The sequence below is a fragment of the Manacus candei genome, unplaced genomic scaffold (assembly GCF_025592945.1).
Source record: "Manacus candei isolate 608988 ecotype Guabito, Panama unplaced genomic scaffold, ASM2559294v1 h1tg000071l, whole genome shotgun sequence".
In the NCBI taxonomy this organism is placed as follows: Eukaryota; Metazoa; Chordata; class Aves; order Passeriformes; family Pipridae; genus Manacus; species Manacus candei.
In genome coordinates, this window is record NW_026138119.1 from 8055497 (window position 1) to 8072216 (window position 16720).

A 16720-nucleotide genomic window follows, 5' to 3' on the forward strand; every position below is an offset into this window, starting at 1 on the left:
AGAGCTCATGTCTTGGCTGAGGGATGTAAATGTTGCCACATTGTCAGAGGTATTACTGACCTTTGGGGAGTGCACTGAAGTGTCTGCATGTCAGACACCTTGTTGACACGAGTTTGGTCCTCAAGGAAACAAGGTCACCTCAGCTTAAGAAATTAGAGGTTGTATTCTGTCCTAGTGAACAGCAGGATAGTGCAGTGGAGTGAGAGATCCTTCTCACCTTGTAGTCCTAGTGCTGAAGGTAGAATGATTGCTGAGATGGATGCTGAAATCAGCTCCTCACTGCCCAGAGATTCCCAGCTCTTTTTCCTCTTCTTGTGTCTTCTAATGGATCAAAACTGTGGAGAAAAAATGTCAACTTCGTTATGGGGAAATGACGAAGTGAATGATTCATGAGCTGTGTTAAGAAAGCTGTGGTGAATGTGCTCTTAGTAATTCAGGTAATTCCTTGTTCAAGAACTGATGTCAGCTCTTACATATGTTAGTCCTGACCAACTGGGTCTTTTCTAGCTTCTGAGTTGGGTTAGATAATTGCTTATTTTTAGAGTTTTATCCCAGTGTCATCTTTGGCTTCTGTTGTGATACCTGCTTGGATAATTGGAGAGTTATGGAAAGAGGCACAACCAAATGACAGGTTTTGTCATCTGAGTCTTGAGGTAACTGAACGTATCTACAAAAATATTTAGAACTTGCTGTGTTTGCACAAGTTTTAACCTCAGTCCTTTAAGCTTGTACATTAGTTTATCTGGCACATGAGTGTAATGGAACAACTCACATGAGTAAAGCTAAACATGTGTAAATGTTTGCAAGATACGGGTCAATAATTCTTTGGAAATCATAGCAAACCAACCCTCTATTTTCTTACACAGTGGTATTCTCCAATCCATCTTAGACAAGTGATCTGGAATATCTGTAATAATCATTACGGTGTAGTTGTTCCAAATAGCTCACAGCCAGGATGCAGAAACTCCACTAGTGTAAATTGTTATTGTTCCATTGACTTCAAGGGAGCTACAGGAGATTTTATGAACTGAGGATCTGCCCCCCCCATTCTCAAATGTCCAAAACTGCATAATAGGCCAAATAAGATGTCTGCTTTCATGCAGGATCCTCCATAAGGACCAATTTGTTAAGTCTTCACTGGCTAACAGTTTGCAGATTTGGCTGCAGTTGGGTTTGCTGAGCACTTTGGAACATACTGGTCTAAAGTCTTATCTCTGATTCATCAGCATCTATCCTTATTACCTCTATTTAGAATAAATGGGACCAAAAAAATTTCAATATTTAAAATATTTGAAGAATATTTTCTTTAAATTGGTTGCCATTACACGTAGTGGTTTTGTCCACTTTCCAGGACTGAGCTGTGAAGTGTGAGAAGGGACTGGGAACAAGATCAGGAAACACTGGCAATATAGAAGTCCAAAAATTCCCAATAGATGCAAGGAGAAGTGAAGCACAGACCAGCCAATGGCTTTTCAGCGTAGGTTTACATGAATTTGATTTGACAAATTACCCAAGATAATTATGTTTTAGCAATTAATTGCACACTGAGGTTCTTTCTAGGAAATGTTCCTTCCCCCCCTCCTGCTAGTCTGGGATTTCAATGTTTGTGTAAGGTTTGATCTCCAGTGGGTGCACATCAGCCAGTGGGGTTCTGTGCAGCATTAAACTACTGGTCATAAAGAGATGAAAATAAAGGTAAGAGACTTCTCAGTAGAGCTGGAAATGAAGGACCCAACCCTTGTTTGGCAGGTCTCCTCTGCTTTCTTCATAGACCATCAGGTCCTAGGCAGGTGTGGAAGTTTGTGTATGCACATGTGGAGTAGTTGCATCACCAGAGTCAGTTTGGACTGACCAGAATCACCTTGACACTGGTCATTTTTAGGGAGCTTGTGTTGCAGGTTTTGGTGCCATCTCTGAAGTATCAAACACATCAGTTTATGCTCTGGGTGGCTCTGGGGCTGCAGCAGGGCTGGTGGGATTCCTGGTGAACTTAAGGATCCAAGCAGTCCCTGGATCTGCTGATTACAAGCCCTGGGGACCACCAAGTGGTCTGGACCATTGTTTAGAAATCCATGGTTTAAAAGAAGCTAAAAATGAAAGGAAAGCAAGAACGAGGGTGGGAACTAAATCTGTGGTAATGAGAGAGAGAACTTGTTCTGTGGTGATGGACAAAATCTTCTGCCAGACAAGAAGTATCTGAGGACAAGGCTCGTGTCTTTGCTTCATGCCTGCACAACTCCCAGCACAAATGGGTTCCTACTTTGCCTTGAAATCAAGAAACTATTTTAACATGCTGCAGAGCCCAAAACAAACTCCAAGGGAATAGATAAATTCACTTGGACTCTCCACCATGCTAATGTGAATACGTGGCTTTGAGATGGGAACTGGCTCATGCCTGGATGTCTCCAAGCGTAGCAGAGTCAGCTTGTGTCTGGCTGTGGTTGACCCTTAGCAACCCAGTGAACCTTGAGAAATACTGGAGGGCTCACACTGCAGAATGAAATGCTTTAATTCTCACTCTCCTCCATCATCACGCTGCCTTGGGGAGGCATTTTTACATGAGTTGAAGCATTTTTTCTGAGCCCTTAGATATTGACTGTGAAAGACCTGTGATATGCAGTCTGTGGAGAGCTCAGGTGGAGGAGCAGTGAGTCCTACTGATGACCCTGAAAGAAGAATACACTCATGATTAACCTTGTGCATCACGTGTTTAGAACATTGCAGCTCATCCAAAGCTCATCCAAAGCTCATCCATTTCCTTTTGCTTGACTGGCTGCTCTTGATAAGAATAGTGCAAGGCAGCCCATCCCTCTGTTCCACATGGTCACTCCTTACAAGTTCTAGCCCTGGAAAGCACCAGCAAAAGCCTTTGAGTGACTTGTGTGACATTGGAATGCAACTTTTGCTCTTACCTCAGCTAAAGCCTCGATCCTTAAATTTAGCCATTCTCAAATGCCTTCTTCCATCAACAGAGGAAATGGTGATGGGAACCCAGAGGAAATTAAAGTCCAGAGGAGAGCTCTTCATCATTATTAAAATATCCAGTGGCATACAGACATAGGAGACAAATTCCCCCAAAATTCACAGCTTGGGCAAGGTGAAGTTGTTCAGAGAGCTGTGATTTGAACCTTTGTACAAGTTGGCAAGTGAGGCAAAGTCTGTGCCCAAAATTGCACAGTGTAATCACTGGCTTTTCTGCCTCAGCCTAACAACCTGTGCTCAACCAGAGGGATTCCTGATGGATGCATCTTTGAGAAAAGCCATGAAACGGAATTTTTTCTGAGGTTACAGGGTTTTGGGGTACAGGGCTTGGGCTTCCATCTAACGCAAGGCTAGAATGCATGGATGCTCCCAGAACGCGGGCAGAAGATTTTTAGTAACAACTAGGCCTTTTTATTTCTTTTATAATCTGGCAAGTCGTGTAGGGAAGGAGGTTTTGACATCATTCCACCAGGATCAGTAGGGATGGTTTGCTTTTAATGATCTAGGCAGCGAGACAGACCATCTGCTGATGTAAATCGGAACAGCTCCGTCGCCTGAAGTTATGTTACACTAATTTAAATCAGCCCATCATCTCCAATACAAACCAACCACCTTTCATTGCCTTCCCCCACCAAGTGCCAGATCCAAAGCACATTAAACCCAGGTACAACCTCATTGTGGAGGAACCACCCTGCAAACCTGTGCTCTCCATATACTCGTCCAAAAACCGGGTTCAAGCTTTCTGCTCGCAGCCCTCATCTGAACCTCCCCTCCTTGGTTGCAGAGTCCTGGAGGAAGAGGAGGGTGGGATGAGGACCCCCAAAAGGTGACACACTTGGAGAGCTGAGAATGCCATTTGTCTCCTCACTTCAGGAACCAAAACCTGCCAGGAGAGAGTGGAGTAAGGTCTCTTTTTCCATCTGCTTCGCTGGCATTGCTCTGGAGGTCACCGCCGGGGATGGAGGTCCTCGCTGGGCCCCATCTGCCTTCCCCGGGCTCCCTCATTTATGCCCACTTGGGCCTCTGACATTCTACTCTGTTTTTCTTTCCTTGAAAATGGATCGGGAATTGGGAGCCGCTGCGCAGGAACGCGCCTGTTCCCCATTACAGCTCCACCGGGGCTGTAACACGATCGTGCCTGCTCCATACCCACACAGATATTTATTTATCCATACAGCCTTTCTCCTTGTTTTCATTAAGTTAGGCATAAAAGGTTAATCTTTCTTCTGCTAAAGCTTCAAACCCAACCAAACTAAATAAAATATGATTTCTTTCGTTTCTTTTTTTTAAAGGACACTCTCTCTTTCTTTTTTTTTTTTTTTTTTTTGGTTTTTTCCCCCCTTAAGTACCAGAATGAGGTCACAGTCAGAGATGCCACAAGAGTAAATTGAAAACAGGTTGAAAAAAAGCAAAAGGGAGAAAGACAGGGAGAGAAAACCACAATCAGAAGAAAGTGCCTGGTAACGTTGCAGTTTCATCCAGCCCAGTAAAGAAGCTGTCAAGGCAGAGACACTGGTGCCTTCCTACTTTCCCCTTTGTGCTCTTTCTAGGAATCTTGAAGGTGAATGGCAGCAGGGAGGTCTCCTCTCGTCTTAATTTCCACCTTGGTTTGCAGTGCCTGGGTTTTCTCCGTGCTGCTCTTGGCACGGGGACATGGGCTGAAGGTGTGGGAACGCCTGTGAGGGTCCCGGGGCTTCCTTTTGCTCCTCGAGCCTCCTGGAGGCTCCTTGGCCTCGCTCTCTTGTTTAGTCTGGTTGAACTCAGCGCCGTAACTCGTGTTGTCTTCGGTGGGATGGTTGATAGGTGATTCATCCAGGCTGCCGTCCGCAACTGCTGGGCGCTGGCACGGGACACAGTGGAAGGACTGAGGCAGACTGAGGCTGTTGGATGCTGAGAGCGAGCGGTCTGAGCCTGCTCCCATCCATTTCCATTCCTCAGTCCCCGTTCCTGCCCGTCTGAGCCTCCTGCCACGAGAAATGTGCCTCGCTCAAGAGCAGGTTGCCAGCTCAGCCTTGCAGACAGGCAGCTGAGCCAGGGGTGTCCTCCTCCTCCTCCTCTGGAGCTGAGATCCCAGGTGGCTATCCCAGAGTGTCACCGGTGGGTTGACCCCCTGGCCAGAGCTGGTGTGGCCAGGAGAAATTTGCAAAGCTTCCCAAAATGGGGCTGACCCTTCTGCAAGCTCCAAGCATGCTGTTATTTCCCTCTGTTTTAGGGAGAGCCACGCCACCAGAGTCAGCGTATGAGACATTTAGGAAACCAAAAAGAGAAGATTTTTCCAAACTCCACAGCTGTGTCTGTGGATTAGGACAAGGCAGTAGCAAGGGGTTGCACTAGAGAGAGAAGGAAAATGCCACCTGGAGGGAGCTGCATCTTCCCAGCAGCCATTAGTAGAGCAGAGATTGATTTTCAAAAGCTGCCTGGGGAATTGGGTGGTTTGGGGCAGACCAGTCCTGGGAAGGCAGGAGCGTGGAAATCAGGGGGAAGAGAGTCCTGCAGGGATGTTAACTGCTTGCAGTTGGGAGTGTCAGCATCCCACTGCTGAGCACAACTGCCCCATAACCTGTAATCGGTGTGCAGCAAATAGCATCTTTTGCTCTGTGCACAGCACTTTCCATAGTGATGTTGAGATCTGCTCTGGTTTTTTTTACTGCTGAGAAGTGAACACAGGTGAGGCATCCTGAGAAGAGCCAGTCATTTGTCCTTGATATCTGTAACAGCTTATTGCTTTATTTAGCGTGACATCAATTATTTATTACTATTAATGAAGGACACAGATGGCTGTCTGGTCAATAAAATATCTCCTACTCCACAGAGATGATCTACTTAGCTATCATTTACTCTGCAGAGAACCTTTGGATTCTTTCTGAAATTTAATAACGTGAGCAGAGATACTATGGCAATCTAGAAGGTTTGTGCTTCAGGGCTGCTCTGGGAGGCTGAAATCCTTCTTTATATTTGCTGGTGGGGTGTGTGAGAACACAAGTCCAGACGGGAAAGAGAAGCCCCTTTACTTTCCATCACAAGCTACTTATCCATATAATCCCTTTTGTAAAGTGATCAAGCTCCTTCTTAAAAGATAGTTGGGTTATTTGCCCTTCTCAGGAGTAGACCGTTTATTCATATCAAATTTGCTTCCTCTTGCCATTACTGCCCATTAGCCTAACTCTTTCTTTTCCATCTGATTGCCTGCCTTTTTGATGTATTCACAGATGTGTGTCTCTGTTTGGCCTTTTTGTCCTGCTTGTGTGGTAAATTTGAGCTTTTTGTTCTTCCCCTGGGAAGATTTCTCTCCTGCTTTCCCTGTGCCTTGGTCTTAAGCAGAATGGAGCAACACTGCACTGATCTCTCACTATGGCCTCATGCATTTGGGTCGGTGTTTCTCTACTGCTACAACATCCCAAGATCACTTTTCCTTGGCAGGGCCATGTTAGTGGTCAGTCATGTGGGCCACGTGGTCCAAATGTCCAAGGCCAGGTTGGACGGGGCTTGGAGCAACCTGGGCTAGTGGAAGGTGTCCCTGCCCATGGCAGAGGGGGTGGAATGTGATGAGCTTTAAGATCCCTTCCTACTCAACCATTCTATGATCATCCTCTCACCATTCCAGCAAAAGCAGCTTTTGCCTTAGTTCCATTCCACTGACAAGGTCCCAGTCTAAATCTAGAGAACAACTTGTTTTCTGCTCCTAAGGAAGGCTTAGGAAATTTCATTCCAGCTGCTCTCAGTGCTCTGTGCACTGAACAGACTGAGTTGTCTTGAGTGAGATGAACAAATAGAGTCACTGTGTGCTCTGCTTTGCCCTGGGGAGAGCTCAGGATGGCAGCTCCCTGCATTGGCTGCAGATTGACAGCTCTGGGTAGTTGGCTTGTCCCTGGGGTGTCCCTTCCCTGTCTTTGCTCCGTGGTCTGTGCAGTCTGGCACCACCAGCAATCTCACTGCTCCTTATACAGGTGCAGAAAAACTCCCAGACTTGGGGCTGAGGTTTCAGCACCTTTGTATCTAGTTTGCTGTTTTCATAACAACCTCCTTGCTTTTGTTTTATTATAGCAGGACCAATGAGAGGGGAGAGTTCCCCAGAGGCTCAGGGCTGAACACAAAGCACCCTCTTGCTTTATGGGTTTTCTTGGAAGGGTTTGGCTCGACCCAAGTTGAGACACTGATGGCAGACCCCGAGAGCTTCATTTCCTCCCATGCAGAGGGACAGAAATACACTCCACACCTGGGCAGATCTGATCCCTGGCAAACCAGACCATCGTGGGAGGCAGCTGCTGCTGTGTGTCAGGGCAGTGCTCACGGCCAGCCTGTTCCCTCAAAACTACCCGGAAAGACCATGGGAGATGAGCACTCAGAGCACTTAGTGCCTGCCTTAAAGAGAGTTAGCTGTTCAATTTTAGTCATAGAATGGTTTGTGTTGGAAGGGACCTTAAAGATCATATCATTCTAACTCCCCTGACATGGGCAGGGACACCTTCCACTAATCCAGGTTGCTCCAAGCCCAGTCCAACCTGGCCTTAATACACACTTTGATTCAGTGGTTGCACATGACATTTTCCATCTCATTTCCAGTCTCCTGCAAGTCTGGTTCCACCCTCAGCCCATCCCATCTCTTCTGCTCCCTGGCACAGATGTCCTGGCTGATGCTCCTGGACTGCCCAGTCTAAATCTCCTCTCAGTCTTGCCCAGCTCTCATCACAGTCTCTCTGCCCAGCTCTTTTCTTTCCTACCCCTCAGCAGCTGCTTCCCAACTCAGAATGCTCTGGAGGAAGGCATGAGATCCCACAGCAGGATGATCTGTCCCCCTGTGAAGGTTCTTCCTGGTCAGAAGGGAGGTTGTTTGAAGTCTGAAAAGCCTTAAAACCTTTTGCTCTGCTTCAACAACACATTCTGTTCCTCCTTCTTTGTTGTGTGTTTGTGATTCATCAGGTTTGTAAGTCATGGCAGTGTCTGTTCTCAATGACTCCTGGTGACAGGGAGTTCCCCAATCCAGCCCAGCGCCATAGGAAAAGGGATGGAAATGAAAGTTGGAAATGAGCAACAGGGCTTTGTTTGTTTGCTTAAACCATAAACCCAGAGCTGAGGGACTTGCTCAAGGCCGGGTAGCGCTCATGACTTCCAAGCAGTGATTTTACCGCTGCCAACCCGACCTGCCCGTTGAGTTGACTTGGGATTTGCTGCGGACCTGGGGCCGGGAGCTGGGTTTTGCTGCAGAGACCAGTGACAGAGCTGCCTGAAAAAAGTTTGGAAAGAACAAGTCGTGCTGGGAGCATTAAAATGAATAATTAAGGCTTGGATTCCTTCGGGGAGGAAAAGAATTTATTGCTGCTCTTTTCTCTAGCCAAGGGGGACATTTGTTACCGAGTTGTGTATTTTGAGACAAGACGCAAATGCGGTTTGGGGGGCTGGGGACAAGGGGATTTTTTATTCTACCTGGCTAATCCAGCCTCACAGTGGAACATTCTGAGCTGGTTATACCACTAGGTTGTTCTTTACGGTCTATACCAAGAACCTGTACTCTTGCTATGTTTCAGAAGTCCTCAGTCACTTTTACTTTCAGTAAAATAAAGTACTGAGAAGGAAATTCTCCTCCTCCCTCTGCTGCGACGTCTTGACATTTACACACGCACCAGGTACCCGGCACAGCAATCCGGGCCCAGGTTTGCTTACAGCAGCACAACTCTATCAGCTGCAGCAGGCTTCTCTGATTCCCATCACTGGGAATGGGGGCACAACCAGGGCAGCTGCTCTGTCTTTTTTCACTCCATGGTACCTTGGGCTTTCAGTTACACCGGTGTGAAATAGGGAATTAAAGGCAGTGAGCTCTAACCGATAGACAGCCTGCCCGCTGCGAGGAGACAGGTTGCACAGCAGTGGATAGTCGTGCCCAAAAAGCTTAATAAATGGAGCGTTTTCAGTTTCAGCTGTGTCATGATCTAAGTGTTTAATAAGCTTTATAAACCAGAAGACCAAAAAGAAAGGGTTTTTTTCAGTATTTTTAATTAGTAGGTTTCTTCGAATGCTTATAAAGAACCAAGTGTTCTTCAGCACAGCTGAAGGAGCTCCAGTCAGAGCTCCAGGAGCTGGCAGGGTGCACAAGAAAGGGAGTGCAAAGCTACTGACTGTCATTGAATTAAAAAAAATAAAATCCAGGACACCGAGAACAATTCCATCCCAGTTCTAATAATGTCTCTTTTCCTGCTAATCTGAGATAGCAGAAGCACCTATTGCTGAGGCAGGTGATTTTTGGAAAAGGCTACGCCCCGTTTAAGAGCTGAACATGCAGCAAGGGCAGGACCCTCTTCTGGGTCCCTGAAGCTCATCCTTGGATGATGATCCTGCCTGCAGTGTCTGCAGCGAGTCCACAGGTTCTCTCTGTGTGCTGTGAGTGCACCCATTGCTGTCCAAGCAGTGACTTGACCCTGGCCCCAGTTCCTGCAGTGGGTCCCTGCTACAGCTCGTGACCCAAGCGTGTCTCCTTCTTGCTATGTCCCTAGGTGGCATTGTCCTTATAGACTCGGGGCATTCCATGACCACAGCCAGCTAGAGCCTGTTGGCTGCCTGTGCTGTGTAGAGACGTTCCTACAGTGATTTTTAAATGGTCAGCAGTAATTTTGCACCCGTAACTGACGTTTTGGTCTTGCTCATCTCTTTGCCCTCCAGGAGAATCCTTGAGCTTTGCGGATGATTTGCTTTCTGGCCTGGCGACGTCGTGCGTGGCAGCGGGTCGGAGCCACGGAGATGTCCCTGAAACCAGCATCTATTCAGTCATTTTCAAGTGCCTGGAACCAGATGGTCTGTACAAGTAAGGAGAGGCATGTGGGGAGGTGCTGGGGGCGAGGAGGGATCCCCAGTGCTGTTATTTAATTTTTATTGACCTTTTTGGTCAGCGCTGTGTCCAATTTGTGCGCACCAGACACTGGGAAAATGTTGAGACTCTTCCTGTTTCTTTGGGTGTTACACTCAGCTAGTGAAATGGAAAACCAGTGTCTGCCAATATGGAACTGGAGGCACTGGGAGTCAGTAGGAGACTCCAGAATAACTCCCAGTTTCAGTATTCTGGGCTTCCAGGTCCATGCCTCATGGGCAGGCTTGTCTCTCATGGATGAACTGAGCTGATGAGGTCAGATTGGAGCAAGTTGCTGAGTGTCTGGTGGGCTGAAATAGATGTCAAAAGTGTGATAGGTGCTTCTATAAGTTGCTGTTCCTATTACTAGGGCACATACAGCAGACCAGAGACCAAATCCCTTTGCCCACCACCCAGTTATTTTGGCAGGGATGGCTGGTCATGCCCGTGCTGATGCTCTTGTACACTTGACTCTTCTGAGATATTCTTTGAGCACATGAGGTTGGATTTTCTGTTTCAATCCTGTGGAGTAATTAGTTTCCAAAGCAAAGGGAAAATGTCAGGATCTGAATTTTAATTTCTTCTTCAGTGTTGTTTGGAAGGGATTTGGGCTTTCCATTCTGGCTCCTTAGCCAGGGCATCCTCTTTCTTGAGAGGGACATCAGGAGTCAGACCAGTAAGAGAGGAAAAATAGAGAAAAAAGGCAAGGAGACAGAGGAGAGACAGAGTAAGCAAGAGAGAAACACCCAGGGCTTAATGTCAGAGTGACTGTAATAATTAAAACACATTTTGTAGTGAGTAATGAAACTTTTTATGGGACCACAAAAGCATTTAAAGCGAGAGCTGGCAAATAGTCTGTCAGCGAGAACTTTTTAAGACCTTGATTAATACTTTCCCTTTGCCTCCCCCTCCACCACCCCCAGTTAAGTATGTTGACAGCCTCCGAAGCCTTTATTGCGCATCCCTGGAGCAGGGCTGTCTCCAGGAGCGGGCTCCAAGTGATACCTCTCGCCATTTAACAATTTCAAACGTTCTCTTGTTAAATATCTATGATGCATAAATATAATTATTAATATCTCTGGCTGCTCTGAAAAGGTGCCAGGGAGAGGCTGGAGAGACCGCAGAGCTCGTTAATAACCCGACGCCCATAAAACCGGCCGGTTGTGAGCTCTCAGCCGGTCTGCTCCCGGCTGCCAGGGGCACTGGGAGAGGGAAGAGCCACTGGGTTTGATGGAAGCTGCTGCCACAGTGAACACACTGAGCTGGGAGCCAGCAGGTCTGGCTCTTGGGCAGCCTGGGCTGCCAAATCATCTTCCCCATCTGCCAGGCGGGGATAATTGCGCTCACCCGTCGCTTGAGGGGCTCTGTGATCTAATTCCTGATGTCTGCAAAGGGCTGGGAGAGCCTTGGGTGGGAGGCAGAGGGCTTTGTCCAGGGTTTTGTCATCCCTGTGGTCAAAGCCAGGCTTCTGCTTCCCAGTGGTGAGGCGCATTGCCATGGAGGGGATCAGCAGAGCCAGCAATGCCCTGTGTCCTGGGGGTGGCTGTGGGCAGCTGCTGCTCTGTGGGTGCCCCTGGGCAAGGGACAGTAGCTTTTGTGGGGAGCTGTGGCTGCAGGCAGCCAGCAGGCAGCAGTCCCCTGGCACCAGGAAGCTTTGGACCCCATCCTCTATGGGTACAGGCCCTGGGGTGATGCACAGTGTTGGTTCTGTCCCACAGCTAATGCTCAGCAGGACTTGTCACGCTGTTCCCAGGGCTGTGCACTCATGGATGAACACATGTCCGTGTTGGCACCTCTGGGGCTTGGACCCACACTCCTGGGCATCCAAAGTAAGTGCATGAAGGCACACTACAGCCCACCCTGCTCAGTGCCTGCTGCTGCCCCAGCACAGCAGCATGGACAGATAACCCCCTGCCCCACATGTTTGCATGTGTGCCGTGGGTGCTCCATATCCAACACACACACACACCTTTGCTCCCACCTGGGACCCAACCAGCACATGTTTACTGAGCATTCTCAGATACACAGGCACCCACATTAAATATTCCTCTGCTCAGATGTCCACATGGTTGCAACACAGCGTGAAGAAAGCCAGAGCAGTGAAATGTGAGGCTGATGCTGCTCCGCGCCCGCACAGACCGAACAACAACACAAACACGGGCACGGGGTCATTTCTTAAATTGAATTTCTTCTGCTTGTTTCATTTGTTTCTGTGGAAAAAGAGCTATCTTGGAAGGCTCCGGGCTGGGTATAATCCTGATTATAGCCACTCACAGGGCCCTGTGCCGTTCTCTAGGCTGTGAGGTGAGCACACAGCCTGCAGCATCAGAGCTCTTCAAAAACAAGTGATTTGCTTGTGAAGTAGTCTGAGGGTATCATGTAAACCAAGCATGTGAGATCATAGAAGTCTCTTCTGCTCTGTAAATGTGTCGGACATCCTGTCCTTTTCTTCTATGGTACCTACAGCAATTACATTCTGCTGTGGACCCTTTGTTTGGAGTATTCCCAGCCTGAGATCAAAGCTGGGCTGCAGTATGAAAACAATCCCAAAAAATGCTCTACAAGCAAACAAATAAACAGAGTTTGATTGATTCCTCTGCTTTTGAGACTTCTGTAATTCCAAAACATAAACGAATAAAAGGAGAACTAATTTCTTTGTCCTTTGTAATTTCAGGCTGACGAAAATATGTTGCCTGTCAGCCCTTTTCTTCCCCTTGCCTGTAGCACATTGGGGTTGAGATGCTCTGTCCCTGCACAGAGGGTTTTCCAAGGAAAAGTAGGTTGTGTCAACAAAGACACATGTGCTCCACAGGCTTGTGTACATGTATGGACACTCCTGACAGTCTGTCACACATGGATGCCCATGCTGCAGTCATGGGAATGAACTCATGTGCACACACACAGGGATAATGAGGATGGTCCTTGAAGGCTGTCAAGTTTGGTTGAAGTTCTTAAAAAGTAAAAGTCTTATATTCCTGCAAAATGCATCACAGGAGAAGGGATTGCTCTCCCCCGAGGGCAGCTGGACCAGAGCAGTCTGTCAAGCTTCCTCCCAGGTGGATCTGGAAGAGAATTGGGGTGAAGAGGGCAGAGGTAGAGATGTCTGTGTGTCTCTTTAGTGCTCACCTGGCATGGACCAGCCAGCCCAACCAGCAGCCAATGCCACTCAGACTGATGCTTTGGGAGCCTGGGAGCACCATGCTGTGACAGGCTCTTGTGATGGACCAAGCACCAAACACCAGTCAAGAAAAAGGGCACTGGCTTTTCTCAAAGGTCAGACTCAGCCTGGAGCACTGAGCATCTCACAAACCCATCTGATCTCTTCACTGAGGAGACAGGAGCTTCCCTTGTGCATCGACAGCCTCTGTGAGCCTTCAGCCCAGCCCATCCATCCCAGTTCCTCACCCCGTCGCTTGAGGAGTGCCTGGGGATGCCTCATCCCTGAGCTGTACCTGCTCAGCTGCTTAAAGCAGCTCTGCCAGCCCAGCACGTTCATTTCAGATGCCTGGGGAGGCACCAAGTATCCCTCAGCCAAAGAGGGAAATTTTGGAAAGGGAAGTGAAAACCCCCTCCAGCTCCTCAATGGAGCTGCAGTGCAAACACACCAACCTCTTCCCTGCGCCACAGATACTATAATTATAGATTAGATTAAATCCCAGTGTTTCACTTTATTTACATTCCTGACCTAGCCTATTCATTTCCAGTGTTTGTGCCAAGAATCAGCGCAAAATTTACTGGAAATAATATGGAAGTCATCAGGATTCCTTCCAGAGCCTTTCCTTGGAGTGTGTTCATGTGCTGAGAAGGAGCCTCGACTTTACATTCCCTTTGCTGGCTCAGATGGGGTTTTCCCAGGGTGATTCTGAACCAGCCCAAAGGCTCTGGGAGAGCACGTTTCAGGGGTGTTGGAAAAGTGGAAACCCTTTCCTAGGGTATGGAGATCCAGGACTGCTGTAGGATGGAAGGGGATTCGGTCAGACCTGAGAATGACCACACAAGGGCTCCTGTCTGCAGCCAAGACCAACCATGTCCTGCTCAGCCAGAGTCATCCTCTGTAGGGTCTGGAGGCCATTGCCAGTGTGACCAGGCTCAACCTCTGTCATTGTATGCTGGATAACACCAAACATCCTTTTTTTGGTGAGCTTAAAGAAAGAGGAAAAGGTGTGGAGTAGGGAGAACCCATGATAGCACAGAGAGGCAGCGACTACAATTCCATGAGCTGAATGTGCTGGAGGAGCTGGCCCAGAGCAAGGCTGATTAATGCTGAGTGACCTCTGCCTTGTCACTCAGCTGGGATAAAAAGTGGAATGGAAACCCTTGGTGCTCAAGAGTGTGTTAATGCTGGCAGCAGTCTGCTGCTCCTTATATGATACTAATTGTTATTGTTGGTCTCTTGTCAGGAAGACGTGAATGAGCACTGGAGCAATTGGAGGCAGATCTCAAATAGCTCAGTGGCATGGGTTAAAACACATCTGTTCCAGCCCTTGGCCGAGTCCCCTGTGTGCACAGGAGCTGTGCTGCTTCATTGAATCCACCTCTCCTATTCCTCATGCTCTCCAGCTTCCCAAAGCTGAGCAGTGTAGGGCTGGAGTTTCTCCTCAGGCATTCCTGGCTTGCGGAAGCTCAAACACGGCAAGTCAGGAGTTGAACAAGTGTTTGTTAAATCCCAGGCCTGTGCTCCAATCACAGGCTCGTCCTTCCTCAGCAGTTCAGGGCTGTGTCAGAACCAGGCTGCTCAAGTGCTGGCTTGGGTGTGTGGTTGTTTTTGCTGAAGTGAGTCCAGCAAGGAGCTGTCTGGGCTCATCTGGGCTGTGTGTGGATCACTGCCGTGGAGGGGGATTGGTCCCATGAAAGATGATCTGTACAGGGAGGTCAGGGGCTCAGCAGGAGATAACCTCTTTTTCTGCACTGACATTAATGAAGTCTCACACATTAAGGCAGGCTGGACTCCTGCTGAAGTTCACAACATTAGGAGGATACACATCTAAAGTCCATAGAGAAGACATCCATGCTTTTTTTGTGGCTGGTCAAATCTGGGGGCTCTTCCCAACTTTGCCATTTGCTCTGCTCTAGATGGGACCCCACGTTCCAAATGCTGGAGATATTTGGCAGTGATGCTTATACAAATAAAAGGATAAGTCACAAGCTAATCCTAACTGTCCATCCTTTTAGTCACTCTCTAGAGCAAAGTTAGGATGCCATGACCTAAAGATCTGCCCCAGCTCAGCCCAGCAAGGTGCATTTCTCTCACATATGGCTGCAAGTCCATAAAACTAGTTAAACTTCTTTTGGTTCCATTTTTCCAAAGGACACCTGCAGCACATCCCAGTCCATCCTTTTCTTGTAACAACAACAGGACACAGAGTCCTTCACCAGCCTTGTCTCCCGGAGAACACTTTGTTATTTTTGTGTGTGTGTGTGTGTGTATTTTAAAAAAAATAAATCTCTTTTAATCTCTGAGTTGCGCAGAACATTACATCAGTAAGCACCAACCTCCTGGTCGTGCCAAACTGGAGTTTATCAGCACACAGTGACCTCTCCAGCTCTGCTACCCCTTCTCCCCCTCAGGGCCACGGGCCATGGCTGTTTCCCAGGGAAACAGGGAGTTTCTGCAGGGAGTTTGTCACAGGGGAGCTGTACAGGCAATGGAGCCCCTGCCCTGGTGGTTGCTGAACTCAGCTGCTTTCTAGTAGTTCTCAAATGGCCTTTTATTTATTCCTTGGGTTAAATGGCCTTTAATTTATTACTTTGGTTTTGGGATTGTTTCCCCCCTGCAAAAGCAGTTTGCTTGTAGTTTCTTAGTTGGAGGATACTTGGTGCATTTGGGCTTTTCCCTCCTGATCCAGTCTCTGATTATGGGGTCTGGCCCAGACCCCATCCAGTTGATGGGAGTTGTTGTTCCCTGAGACCTCAACTTCATAGGGTCACAGAGGCATTGCATGTCTCAAGTTATGTTTGTGCTTAGATAGTCTCTGCTGCAAGACCCGCATTTGCAAAAGTAGCCTGTGAATTCAGAAGCCTCCATTTTGGAAGCATCATCCTCAAGCCCCACTGGCAGAGTCACTGCTCCCATTGGCTTCAGCTGAGTTTGCACCAGGGTAAAACAGACATCTCAAAAAAGTAACCTCAAAGTAGCTGATTCTTCCCGAGTTTTCCCACCTGTGGAAAACTGAGCTACACCCTTTGCTGAGTTTCCAGTACAGTAAGGAGATCCATAATAAAATGGGAGAGAAAGCTGCTGGGTTGCAGAGATGGCATCCATGTGGCAAGGTGAGAATTGCCTTGGGTGATGTTCCCTGCTGAGCTATGGCCCACTTGATCTCTGCTTGGCCACCCCAATCTCATGCCACCTTGTACTGCCAAGGATATTTCCTTGGAGTACCTTCAGAGCAACTGCTCCCAGCACACGTGCCCTCGTTGCTCCTGCTCACCTCACACACACACACACACACACTCACTCACTTCCCTCGTCAGGAATGAGATAAATTTGATTATACAGCAATATGGTTTCTGTTATGAGAAAGGGAAAGAAAATACCCTGGCTTTCACTGAAAACCCTCGGAGCCAAAGCTTATGTCATGATTTAAATGTTTCTGAAAAAAAAAAGAGAAGTAGGGTCTGAGGGTTGCTGCTTGTTCAAGGGGTGGTGGATGGAGGGGTTGGTGGGATCCTGTTTTCACAGGATGAGCTGATGGAGCTGGGTGTGGAGACTTTCTGCCCTGGCAGGAAGGGGTGTGAAGGGAGCCCCAATGTGGGGAGCTCAAGACTAGGTCACTGGGACCTGCTTTTACAAGCACCTGGACAACCAGCCAGCTCAGTGAGGTGGGCTTGGGTGCACCTTGTCACAACTCTGGGCTGTCATACCCCTGAATCAGTCTGTTGCTTGTCTTCCATATATTT

The 16720-nt window shown here is 48.0% G+C and overlaps 1 protein-coding gene across 4 annotated transcripts in view; it reads left to right on the forward strand.

Moving 5' to 3' along the window:
- ASTN2 (astrotactin 2) overlaps positions 1-16720 on the forward strand; it is a 324472-nt gene that overhangs the window by 284646 nt on the left and 23106 nt on the right. For 2 of the 4 annotated variants that reach the window (XM_051807886.1, XM_051807890.1), the window contains one exon: positions 9637-9778. In XM_051807886.1, the coding sequence (XP_051663846.1) occupies positions 9637-9778 (142 nt within the window). Of the gene's footprint in view, positions 1-9636; positions 9779-11877; positions 12200-14220; positions 14419-16720 lie in introns of those variants that run through there. The other 2 variants (XM_051807888.1, XM_051807887.1) reach the window with 2 other exon arrangements.